Here is a 27991-nt window from a genome sequence, read left to right as displayed (position 1 = left end):
TTCCCCGCCCTCCTCCTGGACTAACCAATCCTGTCAGCCGGAGCAACGGAAGAGCCGCCTGTGATTGGGTGTTTGAGACGTCATTCAAACCACCGTGGCAACCAAAATAAACAGTGACGTGGACTGCAGACGAACGCGATTGGCTGGTTCCTCTCGCTCTTCGTGAAAGCTGACGCGTGTCTACGGAAGTAACGAAGGCGGAAGTAAGCAGCACAGTGATGCCTACATATGTTTAGGCATTTATTCTCAAGTACTCGCAGTGGATTTGTTGGATAATTGGTCTCTTCTGAGCGGTTGACGGTTTGTGGAGGTTTCAGTGACCCCGCGGCAGAATGGAGGTCAGTGGCTGAAGTTCAAGCAGATGAAGCTGCTGTGTAGATTAAGTTAAACGAGCGATCATCTGATGCCTTTATTTATGTAAATGAGTCTTATCACTGTTGAACGGGTAAATTATTTTGCTGAGTGACCTCTGTGGCGCTGCTAACAGAAGGATCGATTGACTCCAGCTTTACCATGGTAAAACACACATATATGCGCACCTGACCAGCAGATCTTCTGGTTCTGGTCATTTGTTTGGGTGATGATGATGCTTTCTGACCTGCTGCTCCACTTCAAGCCAAACCAGCTCAGTTTAGATCAACCATTCAGTCAGTTGTGTGTTTATGAACCCTGCTTAGGGCACAAGGATTGTCATTTTGGAATAGAAAAAGTCCTGCTGCAGAAATGACACTGTATGGTTGAGCTTTGAATTAGCATACTGGACTAGAGATGCATGTGAATTGGCAGAGGATGCCATACACTTGTTTTATAGATTTGTGTAACATTGGTGCCGAATAATTACCCAGATAGCACACGTACGTCTGCAAGATGTCTGTTAAAGATCTCTTGATCTGGAAAGCATCCGCTGTACAGACGTCTGTAAGATGTCAGTTTTACATTCATTCTTATTCATAAACATCTTAAAGACATCTTGCAGATGTAAATGAGGCTGCTTTCCAGATCAAGAGATCTTTAACAGACATCCTGCAGACGTACTTGGGCTATCTGGGACATCTCGGAGATGTCTATTTGACATCTGCGAAACATCTGCAAGACGTAGTCTGCTCATCTGCAATACGTCTATTGGACGTTCCCTATCAGATGCCAAATAGACGTCTATTAGATGTCTTCAAGATGTTTATTATTTAGAATGAATGTAAAACTGACATCTTACAGATGTCTGTACACAGCAGATGCTTTCCAGATCAAGAGATCTTTAACAGACATCTTGCAGACATGCCCTAGATGTCTTTAAGATGTTCTTCAATCAGAATGTAGGTAAAACTGAAATCTTACAGACGCCTGACAGACATTTGTACACGGCAGATCCCTGATGGCACACATACATCTATTTGATGTCTGCATTTACATCTGCAAGACATGTGCAAGACGTAGTGTGCTCATCTGCAATACGTCTATTGGATGTTTCCTATCAAATGTGAAATAGACATCTATTAGATGTCTTTAAGATGTTTATGATGTAGAATGTATGTAAAACTGACATCTTACAGACGTCTGCCAGATGTTTGTACACAGCAGATGCTTTCCAGATCAAGAGATCTTTAACAGACATCTTGCAGACAAATATGTGCTAACTGGGTGGTAATCCCACCTTAGTGTACTTAGAGTCACTTAGAGTCTTTGATCAGACATTGGAGGGCAGTGTGTGTGTTGTTGTAAAATGTGTTTTTTTTTAATGGACTGCGATCCAGTAATGAACAAAGAAACATGTGTAACTTTAGGACTGTTATAATAACATCTCTCACCTGTGACAGGACACAAACCCCGAGTCGATGGCGTCTCCGGCGGGCCAGAGCTCCGGCAAGTCCAAGGTAAGATCCTTCACTGCTTGACAGCTCATATAGTCAATGTGTTTGGTTAGAAACGGGATGTTCCTAACACATGAACTGATGAACACTTAAGAGCACTTCTGATTTACCTGCAGCTACATTTTACAGTTTAATTTTCATTATTTATCTTGTAAAAGCTCATCTATGCTAGAATCCCAGGGTAGTTAATATTCCCAAATTGTTCAATGGAGGGGAAAAAAGTAATAAGAAACATAATTTGGCCCTTTAACTGTCTCTTTAAGTTTATTACAAATAAATCCTAATCTAATCCTGACAAACTATAAATCGTTGGAAATGTCTAAGACTCCTAAATATATATTTTACCACTGTTTTGCATTACAAATTATGTAGGAAAAGTAAGTTTAATTTATGACAAGAGAGCACCTCAAAACATATACATCATAACAGGAGTTCTGACCTTTTTCACAAGAAGATTTTCTTCGTTGCCTTTTCCCTATCACACTTTATGAATCATAAGAAATTATATCAATTGAAAACTTAATCTCAAAATTCATCCTTTGAAAACCATTTTAAAATCAGATATTGCATTAACAAGGAAATTGTACATCAAAATCATATTATAAAATATTTTCATTCATTCAATAGTAATTATTTGAATATAAATATATACATGTAAATGTTTACAAAATATATATTGTATATATGTGGGTGTGTATATATGTGTATATATGTGTGTGTGTATATATATATATGTATGTAATGTATGTATCTATCTATAATAGAGAGAGAGAGAGAGAGAGAGAGAGTGTGTAAATATATACACAGCATACACACATGTAAACAAAAACTTTTATTTTAGATGCAACAGTGTAACATTTAAGGATAAAATAATGCTGTGTATTTTAAGATATTGCTTTGTATAGTTATGTACATACATAACAGTGAAATACAAAATATAAGAATCTTGTTGTATTGTTATTGGAGGCTATTTTTAAATACATAAAAGGCGTTTCATGATTAAATTAAGATTTTAAATTAAGATTTTGTCTTTAAAGGATTAGTTTATTCAGAAAAATGTTGTTTTCTGACTCTCATGTCATTTCAGCTGTTTTTGTCTTTACAATGGAAGTCAATGGTGTCCAAAAGATTGAAACATTTGAACCTTATTGACTTTTATTGTATGGACTAAACAGCTAAAACATAACCCTATACCTTCTTTCCAGTTTCACAGAAAAAAATAAAGTCAAAGTCTAGTAAGGGTTTGTAAGAGCAGAAGTAAATGATGGCAGATGGTCATTGTTGGGTCATGTTTTGTTTCTCTGTCTCTGTAAAGCTGGACACTCTGTCTAAAGAAGATCTGATAAAGTTTGCCAAGAAACAGATGGTGGCCATGCAGAAGATCAAGTCAAAATGCACAGGTAAGATTATAATAGTTGTTTCTTAATTGTAAAAAAAAAAGATTTGTAAATGCTTAATATTTCTTTCCAACTTTGTAAAACAGATTTAGAGAAGCAGGTTGAAGAGCTAAAACATCCTCCGAGCGACACGTCAGACTCCTCAGTTATCCAGGTTAGTAGCTCTACTAAACCACCTTTGAAACACTCTCCGAGATTAACCTTATGTTTAATTTTTCTTCTGTTAGAAAATAATCTGTTCTGTACATATTTAACACAATCAGTGCTCAGTAAGGACAGGTTTAAGCTATTATATAGCTTTAATAACAGTTATTTTATAACAACTTTTGTTAAAATATATGATGCTAAAAGAGCAGATTCATTGAACTGAACTCCAAAGCATCTTCCCTCCATCGGGCCAAACAGCTCTCACTGAGAAACCATGCTGCTCTGCTCTATTAAATGAGAAGCAGTGATGATATGATGACCTGAATTGCTGAAGTAGAATGTCATACAGAAAGGTAAACAATCCTACACTAGCTTCAAAGGACATCTGTTGACATATTATAGGATTGTCGTGGAATATTATAGTTTTATAGTTATAACAAACAGACATATCAGTAAAATATTGATATAGCAGCACATTTGGTTTGTTCCTGCATCTGTTCCTCATCATGCTGTGAAGGTTTTACCTGATGGTGGAAAGTAACTTTATACTCAGACAGTTAACTAGGAGCAATAGATACAGAACAGATACAGTTCAGAGGAATCCGCATGGAATCAATAGGAAATCCTGGCTGTTTGCACATGAAAATGATTTGTTTGAGAGTTTGAGTTCATCATTTCAACAGGAACTGACTGAGCGAATGGACGCTGTGCTGCTGGAGAAAGCTGAGAGTCAACAGAGCCTTATGTTATTGCGCAAAGAACATGAGGAGTTGAAGAAGCAAGCACAGGTAACCTTCTGTCATGGGTTTTTGTGCAACGTTTGTTTAATTATGTGTGACGTCTAATTATAGTAAGTGTTAGAGGTGATGAGACTTGTGTTTAGATTTACAGTTATGAATCCATGATTTTGACATGTTCTTTCAGTAACAGCACCTTAAATATTGCATGAACTTCACTGTGAATAAGTAACTGACTTTAGTTCACATGTATGAACAGGAGACAGTGGCAAGATTAGCAGCTCTTGAGGAGGAGCTAGACTTGAAAAATAAGGAGTATGCAGAAATGCATAAACACACATCTGAGCATACTGCGAACCTCAAGGCAACCTGTACTGAATATGAGACCAAAATATCTCAAACTCAAGAAGAGCTGGCAGAAGCCAAGCGGCAGTGGATGGCAGCGACGGAGGATCTCAAAGACTCTCACCAGATGAGCCTCACCGAATCCCAACAAGAGGTTGAGAACCTCCAGAAGGAAATCGAAAAACTGACCAAACAGTACGAAGATGACTTGCGATACTTGGAGGAGCAGCTGGAGGTGAATACGGCAGACTTCGAGAGGGAGCGAGAGCGGCTGCTTCTCCTCCAGGACGAGCTTTCGGAGCAGCTGGCACTGAAGGAGGGCTTCCTGCAGGACGTCCAGGAGGAAGAAGAGGATGCAAATAGAGCAGGGCCTCCGAAACAATCCCCAAATGCCAAGACGTCAGACGTCCCGGCATCGGACGACTCTGGTGACGAGGGTGGCGTGATGCAACTGGCCCTGGAGGATTTGCAGTCTCAAAACATGATGCTTCAGGAAGAGCTTGTATTCCTGCGAAATGTGAAAGTGGAGCTGGAGTCTGAGCTGAAGCAGGTGCGAGAGGACTTCACCGTGGAAAAGGAAGAAATGGAGTTCAGAATCAACGAGCTTCAGATGAATAAAGACGCATCTGTGGACAGAGGTGCGGAGAGATGCAGCGTCTCTGAAGAAGTCCAAACCTTACAAGAGTCCCTCAACGACGACCTGAAGGAAACCTGCTCTAGTGCTGAACGAGAAGAAACGCAGAGAGACAGACACTCAGCTCTTTCTGAAGAAACAGCCAACACCTTTGAGCAGACTATGAGCATCATCACAGATCGGGACGTGGATCTCAGAGACCGAGCGGAGCACTTTATAAAGCAGTACAGAGCCATGAAGGAGCGCACGGCTGCCTCGCTGCAGGATATGCAGGAGAAACTCAAGAGCGTCTTCCAGGAGAGGGACCGTTTGTTAGAGCAGATTAGAAATGCAGAAGAAACATCAGACCCAGCGGCAGAGGGACTGAAGATGTCTTTTGAGGACCTAAGGAACAAAAATGAAGAAATCTTAGTGAATATTCAACACAAGGAGACTCTTGTGGTAGAGTTCAAGGAGATGCTGAAGTTCATTGCATCTCGATCAGAGCACGAGCAGATCAGCAACCTGGAGAATCAACTGTCCTCCATGACTGAAGAAAAGGATGAGCGCATAAAGACCCTTGAGGAGGACTTCACTGCTCTTCAAACCAGACAGGAGGAGTGTCAAGACACCATCAAACTCCTCCAGTCTCAGATCACCAGTCTGTCTGAAGAGAGAGACGCCCTTCAGCGAGACATGGATGCTAATCAGGAACATCTCTCTGCTGTTCAGTGCCAGATCACGGAAATCCTCAAGCAGAATTTCTCTGAGACTGAGGTCGATGGCACGTCTGATATCTCCACCCTCATAGACGGCCTCTGGACTAAAGCTCAGGAGGAGAAAGCAGTCTTAAGCCAGCAGCTGGATGAGAGAGTCGAGCACTTCACCGCTGAGCTGGAGAGCGTGAGGCGGTCGGGTGAGGAGCGGGCGGCTGAGCTGCAGGCGCGGATCAACGACCTCCTCCGGGAGAAGGACCTCCTGAAGGCCAGTCTGGATGATGTGGTGTTAGACACTGAGGGACTGCAGAAGGACCTGAGAGAAATACAAGCCATGAATGAAAAGCTGAGGGCAGAAAACCACAGTCTGCTCACTCAAGTTGCTGACTTGAGCAGGAGTTTAGAGGAAAAAGACAAGGAGGCGCCTGAGGAAAAGGAAAAAGAGTCACCGGATGAAACCGATGCACCGCTTGACGAGGCCATTGAGCTCCAGCAGCTTCTTGCAGACAAAGACACTCTAATATCCCAGCTCAGAGAAGAAGTCGGTCATTTACAGGTATCATGTGTTTATAGCAGACTAGAATGATTTATTTTTTTCTGTAGATGCTGATGAGTGTATATCTGTCCATTTTCAGATGTGCAAAGAGTCATCGGTGTCTGATGAAAATGAACAATTGAAGGAGTTAACTAATGAAATTGGTATGTTCATTTAGGTTACTTTAAAAATTTCTCTTCGTAATGTCTGAACTGTTTATTTTACATTCTTGATGATTCTGTCATGTAGAGTTGCTGAAGAAAGAAAGCAAAGATAAGGATGAACGCATGAACAAAATCAAAGCTGTTGCTGTGAAGGCTAAAAAGGAACTGGACAACAGCAAGAAAGAGGTTTGACATGTCTTTTACTCCTAAAGACAGGGTTTCGACAGGTCCTAAACAAGAACTCAAAAACCGTATTGTGTAAGAAAGTCCTCATTTTGATTTCAAGAGGTCTTAAATTTGGGGATGGAAAGACGAGATTTGCGATATGGCTTAATGTGACCTTTGAACTTCAAAAGGCTGAATTCATTTTTTAAAAGATGCTGATTTGCTGTCCCAAAAGCGACACCTGCTGGCAGAGAATGTTTTTTTTCAATAAGCATGTCTGCTGTTTTTGTTCAAACCAATGTGAAAATGAACCCATGTTTTTATGCTGCAAACATGCAAATGTGAACTAGTGGATTGACAAGAAGATAATCCATTATAATAATTTAAACCATTAAGACAGTAAAATATATTTGTTATTTATTTAACACACTAGGTTGTCTCTCTGAGAGAGGAACTGGACCAGCTGAAGGACGAAAGAGACAAATTATCACGATCTGTGAAGGGCATAATCCATGGCGCAGAGGACTATAAGGTTTGAGTTCCTTCCTCAAATATTAGTTGAATTCATCTGTAGATATAGAGATTTACTAGTGTAAAAATAATGCTTTTTTTAAATGACCCTTTTCCAGAACCTGATGGTGGATTATGACAAGCAGACTGAGCTGCTGGATCAGGAGCGAGAGAAGCTGGAACAGGCCAATAAACACAACGAGGATTTAACCAAACGTCTTCAAAATGCAGTTCAGCAGGTACTTCAGTAATATCACTGCAAAGTAAAATGATCTGCCAGTGGGGTAAATAAAATACTCTTGTTCTAAGAATATTTTACTTACCCCACTTGCAGATCATTTTACTTCTTTTAAGCCAAATTTACTTCATTTAGTTTCTCCCCCTGGAAACAAGACCAAATATCTTGTGTCAATTTGCTCATGTAGTAAATTAATCTCAATTTAAGAATTTTTAGATATTTTGACTAGAAACAAGACAAAAATACTAAGACTTTTTTTGCAGTGATCCGTCCATTTATCATGTGAAATCGTGTGTTATTTATGAGCAGAATAGATGTGTAGTCAACACATAAAGACAAAAAGTGTTATAGTGATTCCTCAGCTGGACACCCGTGTGAACGTGAGAAGAACCGACTTCATACAGTCTTTAAAAATCAGCAAAACACTGTAAATGACTGACGTGAATCTAGCTGTGAGAACACACTGCAAAAAATGCTTTTCTTACTTAGATTTTTTGTCTTGTTTCCAGCCAAAATATCAGAAAATTCTTAAATCAGGAAGGATTTTCTAGACAAGTAAAAATTATTATCTTGTTTTTAGTAAAAACAAGTCCAAATTAAGTGTGTTTTTGCTTAAAACAAGCAAAATAATCTGCCAATGGGGTAAGAAAAATAATCTAGTTGTCTGTTTGAAATAAGATTTTTTTTTTCTTACCCCATTGGCAGATTATTTTGCTTGTTTTAAGCAAAAACACACTTAATTTGGACTTGTTTTTACTAAAAACAAGATAATAATTTTTACTTGTCTAGAAAATCCTTCCTGATTTAAGAATTTTCTGATATTTTGGCTGGAAACAAGACAAAAAAATCTAAGTAAGAAAAGCATTTTTTGCAGTGCAGCTTCTGCAGCCTGTGACTGCTTCCCTTGTATCTAAAGAGATTCACACGTTTATAACGACAACAGTAGCAGAAAGAGTGGTTTGAGTGAGAGCTGAAAGAGACAGGGGTTGTGTTTTCAAGTGTTTTGTGTGACTGTGTCTCAGCACGAGCTGCTGTCGTCAGAGCGAGAGGATCTCGCGGCCCGTATAGAGACGCTGCAGAATAACGTCACTCAGCTGGAGGCACAGATACTGGAGATGCAGAAGCTGAAATGTGGGCTGGAGCGAGACCTGGAGGCAGAAAGGCTTTTAAGAGAGCAGAAGTCTAAGGTACAGCTCAGCTTTCTGATGCGTCCTTGCAGCAAAACCTCTCTCTCTCTGTGTATATTTATGTATATATCTCTGTCACTGCTATTGTGACAGCATTTTTGAGGTTTGTAAGAGGTTTTAAAGCTGTGACTGGCTTCTTAATTTATCTGTGTGCGTGTGTTTTCTTCCAGGACCATCAGTCTGCAGTCAGGGAGGTGGAGGAGCTTCAGGCTCAGCTCAGCAAACACAAACATCAGCTCCAGCAAACCGCTCAGGAGCTCGAGCAGCTACGAAAGGCATGATCAAAACCTCTTCACTCAGTTCACATCCTGATCCTAACACCTGAACTACTATATAGACCGATATATTATTATTATTATTATTATTATTATTATTATTATTATTATTATTATTATTATGGGCAGTGTTTTGGCTAGAGTCTGGATTTAGCTCGATATCACTGCCCATTTTGTCATGGTTTGAAAACAGTATCAGGGTTTCTGCAGGTCTTAAAAAGTTGGAATCAGTGCAGAAAGCCTTAAATTCATAAAGTCATGATGTAAAATTTTGCATGCACTGCAAAACAAGAATATCTTCCTCAGTATTCTCACTGCAGAAAATGCTTTTCTTACTTAGATTTTTTTGTCTTGTTTCCAGCCAAATTATCTAAAAATTCTTACATTTTTAGAAATTCTTCAAGTCAAAATTAAGCAGAATAATCTGCCAATGGGGTGAGCAAACAAGATTATTTTTCTTACCCATTGGCAGATTATTTTGCTCGTTTCAAGCTAAAACACATTTTATTTTGACTTTTTTTTTTTTTTTTCTAAAACAAGAAACTGCTTCTTGATTTAAGAATTTTTAGATATTTTGTCTGAAAACAAGACAAAAAAATCTAAGAAAAGCATTTTTGGCAGTGTTTTTTTAATACAATATCTAAACATACTTAAATCAGACACATTTACTTGAGATGGAAAATTAAGATATGAAGTCTCGTTCTTTGAGAAATTGAACAAAATTGTGTAAATGTTTAAAACAAGAAAAGATATCTGTAAATAAGGTATGAAAACATATTTTTCCTTTAAATTAGGTAATTTTTCTGACCCAGTTGTCAGATATTTTTCTTGTTTTAATCATAAACTCTCTTAATTTTGAGCAAGCTCTGAGAAAACAAGACTTCTTATCTTCAGTCATTTTGCTTCTCTAGTAAATGCACCTTGATTTAATTATCTGGTATTTTTGTAGACCAGAAGAATAATTTTTTTGAATTTCTAAAATCGCTACTTCATTAGAATGGAATGGTATGAAACTCAATTACATTTATGGCAGTCACTATGTGACCACAAAAAAATTAGTGGACCTTTGTGGTCAAAAATGAGAAATACACACAAAAATATGTTTTTTGTGTGTGCAATCTACAAATCATTCACAATGCAGAAAAAAGTGCAAAGCAATATTGACTGGTGTAAAATTAATACAAAAACTGACATTTCAAAACTAAATTTAAACTAAAAAGTTGTCTTTAAGAATGTCTAAATGTATATCCAAATCCACAAGTTAATAAAAATAAGTCATTATGTATAAAAACAACTAGATAATTTTTATAAGCCTTTTATAGCTATATAGAAATCTATGGCTAAACTATGGATTTGAAGATGTTTTTGTTTTTTACTCCCACCAGATGGCACTAATCTGACTTTAAAATTGGATTTTGAAGGCATTGTCTCTATTTTAATATGAAATACTGCCATAATTAAAAAATAATATAAAAATCGATCACAATTATTGTGTAAATATTAATTAGTGCCATAAAATTCTCTCAAAATAAAAAAAATATTATGGAACAAAAAAATGATTACACTGATTTTACTAAAAATAAAAAAAGTTCAGGTGTTCAGTCATTTTTGACCGTGAACAACACGAGTGTGACTCCTAAATGAACAATACTAGAGAGTTAAGAATCTTCAAACATATGCACTGGAAAACAAGACAAAAATGTGATCAAAAGTACACTGCAAAAAAATGGTTTTCTTACTTAGATTTTTTTGTCTTGTTTCCAGCCAAAATATCTACAAATTCTTAAATCAAGGAGGATTTTCTAGACGAGTAAAAAATATTTTTCAGAATAAAACAAGCAAAGTAAATTTTCTTTACCACACTGGCAGATTATTTTCCTTGTTCTAATTTTGACTTGTTTTTGCTGAATAATTTTTACTTGTCTAGAAAATCTTGGTAACACTTTCTATGAAGCCTGTATTTATAATGCATTACAAGGACATTCTTAATGCATTATAATGCATGCATAATGCCTTATAAACAGCATTATAATATGTTATATAATTTTATAAATAATCATAGCAACAGTTATGATGCACTATAATACTTACCTTTTGTGCTTATAACTTTGATGAGTACAATGCATTATATCACCAGATGAAGACTGCATTTACAATGCATTGTAAGGGTGTTCTTATATGTATGTTCTTATTATGCATTATAATACATTAAGAATGCCCTTGTAATGCATTGTAAATGCAAGCTTCATCTGGTGTTATAATGGTAAGTATTATAATGCGTTGTTACTGTTTTTATAATTATTAATTAGATTATACAACAAATCATAATTGTGTTTATAAGGCATTACACGTGCACTAAAATACATTAATAATACCCGTATGAAGGATTATAAATGCAGACTTCATCTGGTGTTATAATGCATTGTACTCATCAAAGTTATAAGCACAAAAAGGTAAGTATTATAGTGCATTTTAACTGTTGTTATGATTATTTATAAAATGATATAACATATTATAATGTTGTTTATAAGGCATTATGCATGCATTATAATGCATTAAGAATGTTCTTATAATGCATTATAAATACAGGCTTCATAGAAAGTGTTACCAAAATCTTTCTTGATTTGAGAGTTTTTTGATATTTTGGCTGGAAACAAGACAAACAATCTAAGCGAGAAAGTAATAAAAGCACTTTTTCATTGTGTAAAGAACATTTCTAGTGGTTGGGGGCAGATATATTCAAACCTTTACCTTTTTTTTAAATTCATGAAATTATTTCAAGTACTGAAGATGTTTTTGTTTAAGTGGTATTTTCTAACTATGTGTTGCTGATATGGCCCACTGTCTGTTCCACTTCCATTTTACTATATTGATGCATTTCCTGCATGATGCAGGTTATGTTTAAGAGTTAAATGAAGTCATTTCATTCATAAACGCCGCTAGCCCAAACAGCGGACTCATTAGTGCTGAGCTGAGTTTGTGACGCGTGTAAGGAGTGCTGATCTCCTCCCTCGTGTCGTTCTGTAGGACGCTCAGCAGAACACACTGCTGGACATGGAGATGGCGGACTACGAGAAGCTGGTGAAAGAGCTCAATCTCAAACTCTGTGAGAAAGACAAGCAGACGGAGGAGCAGGAGTCGCAGATCCGGACGCAGAAAGAACGAGAGCAGCGTCTGAACGAGGAAATCGGTACTAATAAGAGTTTTGTCCGTCTGCAGCCGGCTGATGTTGTAATCTGTGTGAAACAGTCTGCCTCCAGCTCTACAGGATCAAACGCTGATGAGTCTCATTATTCTCTCAGAGTCTCTGAAGCTGCAGGTGGATCAGACAGAAGACAAAGCCTCCAGGATGAAACAACTGCTGGTCAAAACCAAGAAAGACCTGGCAGACGCAAAACAGAAAGTGAGGCTTGAGAAATTTTTTTAATTAATTCTTTAATTAGTCAGGAGTCGCCTTGCTCTTATTTAAGAAGATGAAGGGAACGATATGAGCTATGATGTTGTGTATGTTCACCACAGGAAGCGGCGCAGATGATCTCCCAGTCGGCTCTGAGAGGAGATCTGGAGGCCCATCAGCAGCAGCTGGAGGAGCTGAAGGTGTGTTAGTTGTGGTGGTCTTCTGGATGTCTGTATTCTCTGCTGTGGCTCACTGGGGTGTGTGTTTGTGTGTCTCAGATCCAGAGCAGTGAGCTGACGGCTGAGCGTCACCGGCTGCAGGAGCAGCTGAAGCTGATGAGCGAGCAGCACCAGCGGACATCCAGCTCTTACCAGCTCAGTCTGAGCACGCTGCAGGACGAGTGCACAGCCGCTAAGGTGCTTCAACGAACCCTAGAACTGCCTCCTCATGCTCTCTGTGTGCTGCATCTCTGTTAGATTCAGCCGCATGTTGATCTGCTCATTCCAGCAGACAGATTGAAGCTCTGACAGCGGGATGTTTTCCACAGGACGCTATAGATTTTCCATTTCCGTCGCCATCTTCTAGTCTGCAGTCCTGTTAGCAAAACACAATTATAGCTCGGCCATCAGCCCCAGCGGCTCCTAATAAATCGTGCGCAACAGAAGCGAGAGGAAATGCTTTCCTGCTCAGGGGAAACTCGCACATGATTTTATCCAATAGAGCGCTGTTTGCTTGAGCACCTTCAGCTTCTGGAGCTCATGTCAGCTTGTAGCTGTTGTTACTTATTCATGTTTGTCTCTCGATTGCAGGCTGATCTTGCGACCACCGTGACTGAGTTTGAGAGTTATAAGGTGCGAGTCCACAATGTCCTCAAGCAGCAGAAACACAAGAGCTCAGCCCAGAGCGACGGCGATGCTTTCAAACAGGAGAGGTGACGCTCATGTGGTCTTGTTTTTGGCACCGATTTTAATTTTAGTTTTAGTCTAGTCTTTGTGTGAAGCTGTCATTTTAGTTTGTATTTGTTTTAGTCACGTTCACACTCTTTTTAGTTGAGTCAAGTTTTAGTCGACTACAAATCTGAGCATTTTAGTCTTATTTTAGTCAGGATTACCCATGACTATTTTAGTCTAGTTTTAGTAATGCAATTTTATTTAACCCAGTCAATATAGTATAAGTACCTAGTATAGACGAAACTAAAGTTTTCTTTTAGCCAAACCCATTTCAAACAAGGTTGTCTTATTATATTATTGTTACCTTATAGACTCAAGAATACATCCATTCCAGACACAGAAGATGCTCTAATTTGAATTTACAACATTTATTTTACCAACCAAACATGTTAGAAGTACACACACATAGATTGAAATAAAATAGCATCACATGACAATGCCAGAAAAAAAAAATACACACAAGTTTAACAAAGAGAAACGAGCTGTTTGGATGCTCGAGCTACAATAACATACTAAAAATGAGTGATGTGACGTTCGACACAGAAGCTTCGAAGCTCCTGAACCAAAAACGATACGTCTCACAGTGATATTTAGTCATAATTTTGGTTGATGAAAGCAACACTACACTCATGTTATTTTCTCCAGCTGTTTAGGAGTTGCACATAGAAGTAGCTCCAGTTTTCTTTAAGACTTTCGCTCTCTTTCTCTTGGCAGATTCACTCTCACAGTTTCACTCACAGTCCAGTTATGATATTGTGCTACGGCACTTTTGCATATAAGGGTGATTCTTAGACTATGGGCACTTTTATGTACTTTGGTCATATTTTTAAAAATACATACAATTTTGGACAAATTCCTCTTTATTTGTCAAGCTAACAATAAAACCAACCTAAAAAAATTTTACTACCTTTCTATTATGATTTTTTCATACTTTTCAACCTTCTTATAGGTGTCAAAATCACTGTTTTCTCCTTGTCGCACACCCAGACTTTTAAACTTCAACAATGAAAATAGAGTTTAAAAATATGACTTATCTGGTAACTATTAATGTACCTGAATTAAGCACTAGTAAAATAATTAAAATACATTATAGTGTTTAATGTGAGACCTCTATCAATATTTCTTTTTATACAAAATATAGCTGTCGCACAGTATTGGTGTCATTTCCACCACAGCACTGTAATGTATCTTTAAAAAGTTTGTGTGAAAGATTTTTTAGGTGGTTTCAATGGAAATGTTCAGGGACATCAGAGCACATGTTGGACATGGAGGGAATTTAAATTTTCATCAACAACAAATGAAGAAAAATCAAAGTAAATATTGCTTGATCAGTGAATATATTTATTCTACGTCATTTCCACCACATACTGTACCATCAAGGGTGTTGTTAAAAAGCTAAAAATTTTAAGTTAAATAAGAGTATTTTACATACACAAAATGCTAAGTAATAATTCAAAGCCAGTCAGTGAAGCTATCTTCCATTTTTTCACAAAAAACTACAGAAATGTCATTTCCACCACAGTCATTTCCACCACACTGCCCTCTGTGGTGGAAATGACATTTATGGTTACAAAGTACAATTTATATGGATTGTGAAAATAGATTTGCATGATCTGCAAATGTTTCAATCCAGAAACAGTCATGTTCCAGCATAGGGACGAAGCTTTTCTATATTTACCTTAATTTCTTGTCATTTCCACAATACGCTGTCATTTCCACCACCACCATGTCATTTCCACCACACACACATTTTTTAAAAAATATTTAAAAGGTTCTTATCACACATTAAAAAAATGATCCACAATTTATGAACCATGCTCTACTTAATATAAAAACCAAAGTTATTCTATTTTTTAAATAACAGCTGTATATTGAGATGCACATTTGTTCATTGCAGGTCAAAAATAAAAAGTAAAATATTAACTATTTCTCTTGTAATCTAAGTTTGTCCTCTTACAGACCTTAAAACTAGACAAATTATTTAAACTTATGAGACTGTTATGTGACTTTTGAACAATTTTTTTTTTCTTCAAATTCTCAAGGCTAAAAGTGCACCTAGTTGAAGAAACGCCCATAAACAAACAAACTTTATTGTTTGGATAGAGCTGGAGAATAGAGTGCGTTCTGCAGTTCAACAGCACAATGATTTAAACCATAGTGATTTTGTTTACTTTTACAGAGAAATTATTTTACACAAAATAATGTGATCTAGTGCTGCATCAGAATCACAAACGTTTTCACGTTTCCAGCATACTGTTTAATTTCACTTCAGGAAAAATGTAGCCTTAGCTGACGGATATTAATCAAACTGTAAAAGTAGTAATTAAGAGTTTAAAAGCTTTATGCCATATTGTTTGCCGAGGTGCATGTAGATTTTGCTGTTGGCAAAGTCCAAAGGTGTGTTTGATGGCATGACAGCTGTCCAGCTCAGCAGCAGTTCCTCCTGAATGAAGACTGACAGATCTGTGCAGCGATTACTGGGACTCCTCCACTATGGGGTTGGTCACATAGTCAGTCTCTCATATCCTCAAGACAGTAAAACTAAACAGACACTTGTTACCGTTTATATAATCATTTAGATTTATATTAATTGAGAAGTGTTTTGGGCTTCTGGCCAAATTTATTAATGCAGCATAATCGTGCGTTTAGGTAATGGAAGAAGGTTTATGCTTGACTAAAGAGTTGAATCTGAATCTGAGCCAATTAGGAAAAGGATCTGTCTCCTGCAGAGGGTTTTTATAGTCTAGGTATTATCACCTGACCAACATTTCGCAACATGATATACAGTTGAAGTTTACATACACCTTGCGGAACCTGCAAAATGTTAATTATAGGAGGGATCATACAAAATGCAAAATGCATTGTTTTTTTTATTTAGTACTGACCTGAATAACATATTTCACATAAAAGTTTACATACAGTCCGCAAGAGAAAATAATAGTTGAATTTTAAAAAAATGACCCTGTTCAAAGTTTACACACACTTGATTGTTAATACTGTGTTGTTACCTGAAGGTAAGGTCCCACAAATTATTTGGTTTTCCAGCATTTTTGTGTATTTGAACCCTTTCCAACAATGACTGCATGATTTTGAGATCCATCTTTGACTCTGAGGACAACTGAGGGACTCATATGCAACGATTACAGAAGGTTCAAATGCTTCAAAGTTTTCACCCCCCTTAATGCATGTTCTTCCTTCTGGAGCATCAGTGAGTGTTTGAACCTTCTGTAATAGTTACATATGAGTCCCTCAGTTGTCCTCAGTGTGAAAAGATGGATCTCAAAAGCATACAGTCATTGTTGGAAAGGGTTCAAATACACAAAAATGCTGAAGAACCAAAGAAGTTGTGGGAACTGAAGGATTTTTCTGAAGAACAGCCAACAGTTCAGGACAAACAAGGGACTCATGAACAACTATCACTAAACAAAAAACACAGCTGTGGATCATTCAGGTTACAACACAATATTACAAATTAGTTGTATGTAAACATTTGAACAAGGTAATTTTTATAAATTCAACAATTATTTTCTCTTGTGGACTATGTAAACTTCTCAGTATACTACAAAAAATAACATACATTTTGTATGATCCCTCTTATTTTGTTCAAATAATTGATATTTTGCAGATTCTGCAAGGTGTATGTAAACTTATGACTTCAACTGTAGTACACTAATACTATGGTGTGATATTAACTATTTTATAAGTGATTACTATAAGTTAGGGTTAGTTCTACAAACACTTTTACAAACACTGGAAATGTGACTTTCAGTCGAAAAGTCCAGTTTTTTAGTCCAGTAATTAATGCCTGAAGAAGAAAATTACTAGCCATCAGTAATTTCATCAGATCTCAAGGAATTATTAAGCTGAATGTCACTGACATAATTGGTTAGTCATGTTTCCAGGCAAAGTCTCCATAGTTAAGCACATACAAGTAGAAAAGTAGTGGTCCTAACACTGAGCCCTGTGGCACACCCTACTTAACTTGACTGATATGACGTTTCTTAGTTTAAATAAAGTGCGAATGGATGAATAAGTGCATAAGAGCAGTCTCTGTGCTATGATAGGGCCTCAATCCTAAAATTGATCACAAATACTATAGTTCTCAATAGAGAGTGAGTGAGTGTGTGTGTGTAAGCGACTGACTATGTGTGCATGAACTACAATGACGGCAGCGTATCAATTTACCATGGTGATCAAACTGACTGTAACCAACCACGTCTTCAGTGATTTAATCTGAGTTTGTAGTGAACAATTGCAAGCCAAGGGTTCTGTGTTTGTTTTGTGGACATGAAGAGCACACAACACACAAGCTCTAGTGCACACTCTAGTGTTGATGACTGCATAGTGAGACTTTTTGTTGTCTGCTCCCCTAAATACAAATGAGTGCTGGAATTGATTAATCCACAATAGATCCAAACCATCAATAAGATCAGTGATGAAAGTGTCATTAATGGTGAATAATCGATTACATTTAATCAGTAATTGAATAATTTAATCAGGAAGCAGCATCAGTTTCAGAGAGCTACTGCTCCATAAGAACATCGTAATGCAGTTACGTTCCAGACTACTGTGACTCCATTTAAGTCTAATTAAAAAAATAGTGTTTCTTGTTCGTACATGTTAAATTCAAATGCCAAATATTACATGTGGCTACTGTTTCCCTGTGAGTGTTTATGTTATAATTAGTGTTATTCTGTCTAGTGCAAGTGTAGGGTTGTAGCTCACACTGTCTGGGTGTGTAAGCGCTCATTGCTGATGTGTTTGTGTTGTGTTAGGGAGCACCTGGAGGCCGTGGTGGAGCAGCTGCGCAGCCGTCTGCAGGAGACGCAGCAGAGCCTCCAGTCCAGCACATCAGAGCTGCAGCAGCTGCAGGTGGAGCATGACATGCTGCTGGAGCGACACAACAAGATCCTGCAGGAGACCGTCAGCAAAGAGGCTGAGCTGCGAGAGAGGTACCAGCACACACACGTGAACCTGCACTCAAACTGCATAGGGGTCACATGAGGTCAACTCTGTTAATTTGTTAATTTGATTTCAACATTTCAACGTCTCTGATTAGTAAAAACACCTCCTGACTGCACAGCTGCAGATAGTTAAGGCACTGAAGGGTAGACCAGTTTCTCAAGGACTTTCTCTGTTTGTCTGCATTAATCCGGATACATTTGAAATTGGCAATTTCGTATTAAAATGCTCTCCATGCACACTAGCATTTTTAGGCATTTTCCAGAAGTTTCTCATCCACACTGAAACATCAGAAAACGCTGAATTCGCTTAATGCGCATGTGCACCGCCTAAACTAAAAAACTCGCCGAGACGATACCAATGAAATAGACGATGCGTTTTCATGCAATTCTTCTGGCAGGATCATTTTATTTGGGAAAGTCTCACAACAATCACTCCCGATTGTATGTCTGATCTAAAAAGCAACTGCCCTCATGTTTTTGCTACAAACAGCAATTGTGAGTATATTTTCTGTCATCTTTGCAGGACTGATATGAAGAGTGTACAAAGTAACATCGCTTTAGCTAAAGTGTGAAAGCAGTGGTACAGCCAGGGCTTGGCCACCCCTTTGGTCACCCCACTCAAAACTGCCTTTTTTTCTTAACAAGAAGTGCATTTATTAAGACGTGAAACTGCCGCATCTCTTTACGACCACATTAAACGGGAAACTTTTGAGACGCGTACTTCAAACGTGCGCGGAAAAGATACAGGAGCCAAATGAGCTTCAGTAGAACAGCAGTGAACTGTGGTCTGATGAGATGTCGTTTGGCTATATGTCAGTAAAACAAACTTTTCTGTCCTGTCAGTATTTCTCTGTGCTCTTCAACTCTTTATGCGAAAATGAGGCCCCGCAAAAGCTTTATCAAAAATAAAGCACACAAGAAACTACAAGCATAGTTCTGTCGTCAGTTTAGTCATGAAATGACCAAAAACGCGATTAAAGCTGCAAACTGTGAACGCACGTATATGCATCACATTAAAGAACATTTCTCAAATGCATGCACTAAAATATATTCTACAATTCCAGATCACAATACAAGGCACAAGCTGATAGACTATGTACATTTTTTTTGTAAGTTAGTGCACAAGTAAATGTGAGCACAGTGCATGTATGTTAGAAAATATGCACCAAATTGTTTTTCTCTCATTAATTTTGTAAAGTACAAACTAAAATGAAACAATTTAAATGCATAAAATAACTAATTTTACATTCTGGCATTTATGTGCTTTTGACTTCCGGGTTTTCACATTCTTATCACTATTTGCATGTCTCATCCATGAGTATGCAATGTAGGAGAACAAGCTTTAGGGCTTTTGAGAGCCATAACCAAGCTGACTGCGCAATATTGAGCCCCTACAAAAATAGTCAAATTCACTCAGTACTGCTTGGTCTAATAAAAAAATAAATATCTCAATTACAATTAAGTGAAAATTAATTGTATTAAGTTTTGTTTTAGTCACTAAAACAGTCCAGTACTTTATAGTAAAACACATGTTTATATTGAAATAATGAAGATTATGACCCTCCCTGGCCAGCCCTATGAAAACATCCTGGCTCAGTCACTGTGTGAAAGTGAATAGCACATAACAGGCACAATTTTATAAACGTTCGATATCTATTGGTACAATATGCGTCACATGACCAAACATGCGTCATCGTTTTCAAACAGTCCACAATACAACGAGGAAACTGCTTTTTCAAACTTATCCACTTTGGAGAGCGTTTTCAAAAAGCTCCATTTTCCTTGACAAAAACGCTGTCTCAGTGTGGACAGAAGGCTAAAATGGAAAGAAAACGATGAGTTTTCACACAAAAACATAGTGTGGACAAGGCCTAAGCACATCTCGTGTAATTAGGGGTTCAAGCGTGTAGCGCTGAAACTCTAATGTAATTGTTAGAATGGTCACGCATCAGCAATATCCACATAAAACTGATTGTGCAGACCAAACCGTTAGTCGTAGAGACTTACTTAGGAACTAGGAGAGATGGTAGTACTCACACCACTGACAATGTGACCAACGTGACCAAGGCTCACCCCAATCAGCCCGATGGGGGCGCAACAGCGATCAAAAGTATGAAATCACTAATAACTCCTAAATCATCAATCGCAGGCTCAAGTGTCTAATGTGGTAGGAATCCATGTATTCCAGGTATTTGGCTTTCTTTTTTTTTTTTTTTTTTTACATATGCAAACTAGTCCTAGGTTTCGATTCTTGAGAGAGCGAATATTAATAATTATCGAAAAAAAGTTGATTTTTTTTTTTTTTTTTTTTTTTTTTGACTCACCGTCACAAAAGGGGCGTCAAAACGTTCGAAAGGGTCCGGGCCACTTTTAGTAAAATGCTTATTACTCTTGAACGGAATGAGAGATCTTCACCAAACTCAGAACACTTATGTAAGAGCTCAATCTGGGGTCACAGGACAAAAATCGGAGTTTGGCCACTTGGCACTATTAGACATAAAAATGTCTATAATTGCGCAACCATTTGTTCTTTCAACATGAAAATTGGTGTGCACAGTCTTGGTCCAAATTGCAACTAATGTCTATAAGGACATTGTATCTAAAAAAAGGTTGCCACCATTGGCTGACAAAATTTGAGCCCCTGTTAGACAAGGTTAACCGTTCAGAATGAAACTTTGAAAGAAATCGGCCACGGTGGGGTGATATCGCATTTTTTAAGGGCGTAAACGATTGTACATTGTACGATTTTTCACACATACACGCAATATTCATATCATTTGATAGAACTCCTCATTCTGAACAACTTTGCCTCTAGAACCACTGCAGTCAAAGATGTAAAAAAAAAAAAAAACTACTTTTGTGAACTAGTCCTAGGTTTTTGGCTCAGTCTGGAAAAAAAAAACACTGCTGTGCAATTCTCTGGACTCTCTAGGTCAATAATTATTATCCAAAAAAATGTTGAAATGTATTCTTTGGGAGGCTATAATGTGGTCGTTTAGAAAAGGGGCCTCTAAACAAGCATGCAAAGTTTTAAGAAGAGCAGACCACAGCTGGGGCTATAACAGTCTTAAATGTTAAAAACATAATATTTCTATGGTAAATTACCTGGATTTTTTCATGTGTGCTTGAATGCCTTAAAGTGCTTGAACCCTGGTAATCGCTGCTTGCAGCTATATTTTAAAATATTTTTTTAAACATGGGATTGAAAGCAAATGTTTTCTTTAAAACCTCTGTAACCGTTATAAAACAGTTCGACTTGAGCCTTGAGTTTCCTGTGTCTGACTGTTATTTTCATGCATTGTCTCTGGCTCAGAGTATTGATAGAAGTGGTGGGACAGTTTATCCTGAATGGACGAGCAGTTTGGTCATTGTTTTTGCTGTGGTGGCTCAGTGACACACTATAGATGAATGCTGTCGAAGAGCACGCGTCCCACCCGCTGCATGACACTCAGAATGATTACCGTCTGACAGACACATGCACACAATGCTGCTATTGTTGTACAAAGCCACTTTCAGTCGACCAGACAGTGTCTGTCTGAGTAATATAGACTCTCACATTATTTATGCAAACAAAGTGCTTTATTTTGTGCTGTTTTAGCAAAGCCTGTGAATACATAAATCATGAACACAAAACGGAATGAAATGCATCTTTCATGCATTTATTACTGAAAGTTATATACAAAATGACTTCATCTTAGTGTCAATAACAGGTTTAGCCCTATTAACATCATTACATGTAACAAAAGCTTCCTGTAGTCTTCTGTGAGTATTTCAGTGCCTCACCTTCCACAACTGGTTCAGCTCATTGACATTTGTCTTCCTCGGAGCATGAAATATAGGCTGTTCTCTTGTTTTCATCTGCCTTGTTTGTTTGGGATCATGGTTTTGCTGCATGATGCTGTACTTCAGCTTCAGCTCACAGACATGTGGCTTGATATTTATTTTATTATTTTATTTATACATAATTAATTTGTGCTGCTCAATATTACAGTCTTTAGGCAGCATTAATTTTCACTTTAAAACCAGGCATATATATCAGTTCAAAATATTGGCAAATCGTTCTGTAATAAATGGCATCAGCATTAATTTTAATTTTTAAACTGATATAATTTTTTTCTTTTATATCGGTTTAAAATACGAGTTATCGGTCTACTTGATCTGTAATAATCAGTACTGGAATTTACAAAAATTAAAATTTTTACATCAAACGTATATATTGGTTCAAAATATTGGTTATCAGTCTACTTGATCTGTAATAAATGGCAACAGCATTAATTTTCATTTTTACATCAAACGTATATCAGTTTAAAATATTGGTTATCGGTCTACTTGATCTGTAATAATCAGTACTGGAATTTGCGAAAATTTTAATTTTTACATCTATCGTATATCAGTTTAAAATATTGGTTATCGGTCTACTTGATTTGTAATAATCAGTATTGGCATCAGCATTCATTTTCATACATATCTGTTCAAAATATTGGTTATCTGTCTACTTAAACTGTAATAAGCGGCATCTGCATTAATTTTCATTTTTACACCAGACATATATATCAGTTTAAAATATTGGTTATCGGTCGACTTGATCTGTAATAATCGGTATCGACATTGATTTTTGTACATATCGGTACAAAATATCAGTTATCGTTCTACTTGATCTGTAATAATCAGTACTGGAATTTGCGAAAATTGTAATTTTTACATCAAACATATATATTTGAGTTTAAAATATTGGTTATCGGTCTACTTGATTAGTAATAATCGGCATTAGCATTAATTTTCATTTTTACATCAAACGTATATCGGTTTAAAATATCGGTTATCGGTCTACTTGATCTGTAATAATCAGTTTTGTCATCGACATTCATTTTCATACACATCAGTTCAAAATATCGGTTATCGGTCTACTTGATCTGTAATAATCAGTATTTTCATCGCCATTCATTTTCATACATATCAGTTCAAAATATCGGTTATCGGTCTACTTGATCTGTAATAATCAGTATTTTCATCGCCATTCATTTTCATACATATCAGTTCAAAATATCGGTTATCGGTCTACTTGATCTGTAATAATCAGTATTTTCATCGCCATTCATTTTCATACATATCAGTTCAAAATATCGGTTATCGGTCTACTTGATCTGTAATAATCAGTATTTTCATCGCCATTCATTTTCATACATATCAGTTCAAAGTATTGGTTATTGGTCTACTTGATTAGTAATAATCGGCATTAGCATTAATTTTCATTTCTACATCAGACATATATCGGTTATCGGTCTACTTGATCTGTAATAATCAGTACTGGAATTTGCGAAAATTTAAATTTTTACGTCAAACATATATTTATCAGTTTAAAATATTGGTTATCGGTCTACTTGATTAATAATAATCGGCATTAGCATTAATTTTCATTTCTACATCAGACATATATATCGGTTTTAAATATCGGTTATCGGTCTACTTGATCTGTAATAATCAGTATTGGCATCGCCATTCATTTTCATACATATCAGCTCAAAATATTAGTTATCAGTCTACTTGAACTGTAATAATCAGAGTCTGCATTAATTTTCAGTTTTACACTATTGATCATTCATACTATGATAGTTTTAAAAAGTCAATATTTAAGTTTAATATTTGACTTATTCATATGTTCTATTGTGTCTATCACATCTGTTGTCCTATAAAGATACTGCACCATACATTACCTAGCCACTGATGCAAAGCTCTAAAAATCCATTGACAAACTGAAACTGATGGTTTTATTTGATTCATTTCAGAGAGTTTATTCAAAAGTATATGTACCTTTCATAATCTGAGTTTTTGTGTCTCTGACAGGTTGCTGTCGCTGCAGTCTGAGAATGTGTCTCTGAAGTCTGAACACGGCCAGTGCGCGGCTCATCTGAGCGCCCAGACCGACGCGCTGCGCAGCAGCTTCCGTGAGCAAACGCGCCACCTGCAGGACGAGCACTGCAGCACCGTAGAGACGCTGCAGAAGCAGATCAGCAGACTGGAGGCCCAGCTCTTCCAGCTGCAGAAAGAGCCCATCAGCACAGGTCAGAGGAACAGCAGCTGTATAACTGACACTGATAATCGTAGACGTTGGTTGCAGGAGCATGTTTTGATGAGAGTGTGTTTCTGTCTGCTGTAGGCGCAGTGCTTGTGCAGCAGAGCAGGAAGAGTCATATGGACAGGAAGCCTGCTGACGTTCCTCAGGTGGATCTGCAGGGCATGGCTAGAGAGGAGGGAGAGGGGATGGAGACCACCGAGACGGAGTCACTGTCGTCCAGCGGGACCACACTGCCCTCTCTGGAGCAGCTCCTCACCACCGCAGACCTCAAACACGGTACAGCACTCTTTACTTGTGTGATTGCAGAGTAACTGATTACATGTAATCTGGATTACATAATCAGATTCCAAAAAATTAAGTACTTGTAATTAGATTAAATTACATTTTGAAATGCTTGCAAGCAGACTACAGTTACGTTTTTATGGATTACATGATTGCATGTTATTTACACAATGGATTAATTTATTATTAATACTTTATTGATTGTCCCTAATTCCTCTTTTTCATCTTTTTAAAATTTCCTTTCTAAAATTATCTACTGCTTATATACACTCAAAGTCCAGTTTTGTGGACATTCACACATAGACTAGTCATTAGTCAGGTGGTGACACAGCATTTGACCAATGGATTTACATAAATCATTTCAGGTTCAAGACGTATTTCAACATTGCATCAACTACGGATGAACACATTGATTTTTATTTGATAGTCCACAACATACTGACCATAAGAAACCCTAAACCTAAACCTAATTTAACAGTCTACTCTACTCATTGCATGTAGTTGCAAATGAATAAGAATTAATTGATGTAGTTTTAAAGTTACTTATAGTTAGAAGAATGTTTAAAGTGGACCATCAAAATTGTAAAAGTGTAACCAACAATTTATTTAACCTTCAGACAAAATGTAAAAGAAAATTTGTAAAAAATGTTGAGTATCATATTTAATCCATCAGTCTGTAGCGAGAATATGGAGAAAAAAATGTCTCAGTTTTATTTAGACTCAATATATATATATATATATATATATGATGAAATTCTGACACTTTGTAATGTAAATCAATGAGATCTTTATAACAGTAAAGCAGATATTTACATAAAATAATATGAATATCAGTCTATATTTTCAATAATATGTCTTAGTAAGATAAGATTGAAATGATCCAAACATCAGCTTTGCATGACTCTTTCTTCCTGTGTGTTTAGAGCCTGCAGTCTGGCACATGGAGCCCAGTAAAGAGGAGCTGAGTCAGAAGCTGAGCACTGCCGCCCGCAGCGTTGATCACCTGAGCAGTCTGCTGCACGAGACCGAGGCCACCAATGCTGTCCTGATGGAGCAGATCACTGTGAGACACACACACACACACACACACACACACACACACACACACACACACATTAGGGCTGCCCCCTAATAGTCGACGAAAAGAGACTTGGTTGACCAAAATTTTATACTTGCCTTACAGACATGAAAAAATATCTACAGTAAGTGAAATGTCTACATTTAAATGAATCAATTCAAGTAGAAAACAAATATTCTCAGATTATGCAATGTATGAAACATGCATATAGGCTAGTGATCGACCGATATTGATTTTTTTAGAACCAATAACGATACAGATTATTTGCATGTTTATGTGCTCGATAACCGATAATCATAAGTAACCGATATTTATTTACTGTTTGTAATAATAGTGAAGTAAATCCATAGGCCAGATTTTTCATATTTATATTACAACAAAAAAAACATTTCATTTATAAAAAAACATCAGCTGCTACACTAACAAGCTAAATAAATGTAAAATATATAATGTTTTCAAATGGAGAAAATAAATAAAGAAGGAGTCATATCAACTTCATTTTAAACTACAGTTTTCGTAGAACATTAAGCTGTTTACTATACAGACTGAAGAATAAATGACTGGATAATGTTAATTCACTCAATTGTATTCTCTGGAATATTGGAATATAACAAAACATTGTATTTTATTGCATTTCTCAACTGCTATGTTATATCACAATTACTAATGTTTTGTCGTTCTAGATTCTGACAAAGCGCTGTTTATCTATGCATTTACACAGAACTATACTCAGTAATATAAATAATAATATATATTATGTATAATATAAATAATTAATTTCCATAGAGTTGTATTTATTCAGATGTATATTAGCGAAATAATGGCTATATAGTAAATGTTAATACAATTTAGGGTGTTTTTAACTAGTGAATCTTGTTAAAAGTCACTTGCGGTGGTCATGCCAGAGCATTTCAAACATCAACACACACACACACACACACACACACACACACACACACACACACAAGATAAAATGCACATAAAATTGCACAAAATACACCTTGCTTATCAGGCCCATGAAAAGCACACACAATATGAAATGCACTTAAAGAATTATTTAGTGGAGTTAATAAAAGAAACACTTTCTAAAGTCGGTCAATCTTTACAGGATTTTAGAATCCTAGGCTACTGGAATTAGGCTACTTTTAGAAACATTAGACAAACTATTGCTTATTCCACAGTAGGGGAAAAATCAAGTGATTGCGCCGGCGTTGCACGCACATACACAGTAAAGCATTGCTAACTTGACAATGCAGACTTTTCATTAAAATAAAATACAGAATGCGATGAATTAGGCTATGTGGGCAATTAAATGCTCATTATAATGATTTATATGGTTTATTAATAAACGTGCAACCAATAGTCGACTAATGCTTAAAATGAACACGCAGCCCTAATACACACACACACACACCCCCTGTGGTTCAGCTCTCTCACATCTGTCTGAACACTGTCTCTGCAGCTTCTGAAGAGTGAGCTGCGTCGACTCGAGCGCAATCAGGAGCGGGAGAAATCCGTGGCCAACCTGGAGTACCTTAAAAACGTGCTGCTGCAGTTCATCTTCCTGCGCTCCGGCAGCGAGCGGCAGGCTTTACTTCCTGTCATTCACACCATGCTGCAACTGAGCCCAGAGGAGAAGAGCAAGCTGGCCGCCATCGCTCAAGGTGCGTTCACCTGTCTGTCATTTCTCTACAGCCGTGTACATGTTCACCAGGTTTGAATGGAGAAGGGTTTGTCCGTCTTTATAGTAGAGGCGAGGAGCTCTCAGGTGATCGGGTTCAGCTGTGATCATGCATGTTTCCTGTCTGTTTGCAGGTGAGGAGGAGTCGGCGCTCTCACGGGGATCAGGCTGGACGTCGTATCTGCACAGCTGGTCAGGCATCAGATGAAACCAGGACCTGACCGCACCTCAGTCACACACTGACCTCAGTCCAGCGTCCGGCTGTGCGGCGGCTTAATTCCTCGAGTCTGGACGCACAAACGCTGGAGGACGAGCTGCTGTCCGGTCAGAGTATCACAGCAAACCATATCAGCAGATCATCTCTAAATCAATGCCTTCTTACTTTTCTACTGAGTTAGAACTATCAGTCCTAATGAGATTTTTTGATTTGGGCTATTGAAGATTGTTTTGCGCTGTAAATCACACGTGAGAACTGTTGGGACGTATTTATCGTATTTTATTATAAATTATATCATTACCAGTTTTCCACAAATTGTCTTATGGCTGCGTTGGTCTATGAGGTTCATTGAATGAACGTTCACATGAAGGAGTGTAAATATGGGCTGTCAGTCTCAAATGTGTCTGTCTGTCAGAGAATATCATCTAATTAAACTACTTTCAGAGCTG

General features: G+C 37.3%; 1 protein-coding gene across 1 annotated transcript; it reads left to right on the top strand.

Annotated features, from left to right (window-relative positions):
* Window positions 1–202: 202 nt before the first annotated feature.
* Window positions 203–27991, top strand: LOC141340486 (GRIP and coiled-coil domain-containing protein 2). The gene is made up of 23 exons (XM_073845478.1): window positions 203–338; window positions 1815–1871; window positions 3184–3268; window positions 3352–3419; window positions 4096–4200; window positions 4409–6379; window positions 6459–6522; window positions 6608–6708; window positions 7121–7219; window positions 7317–7436; window positions 8458–8622; window positions 8793–8897; window positions 11925–12087; window positions 12200–12300; window positions 12417–12494; window positions 12573–12710; window positions 13104–13225; window positions 18020–18196; window positions 24053–24270; window positions 24366–24560; window positions 25490–25629; window positions 27107–27308; window positions 27460–27991. The coding sequence occupies exons 1-23, from the start codon at window positions 333–335 to the stop codon at window positions 27531–27533; spliced, it is 4554 nt and encodes a 1517-aa protein (XP_073701579.1). The 5' UTR covers window positions 203–332; the 3' UTR covers window positions 27534–27991.

Source organism: Garra rufa, chromosome 8 (genome assembly GCF_049309525.1).
Source record: "Garra rufa chromosome 8, GarRuf1.0, whole genome shotgun sequence".
Classification (NCBI taxonomy): Eukaryota; Metazoa; Chordata; class Actinopteri; order Cypriniformes; family Cyprinidae; genus Garra; species Garra rufa.
Note: the sequence above shows the minus strand (reverse complement) of the source record. Positions and strands in the feature narration are given on the sequence as shown.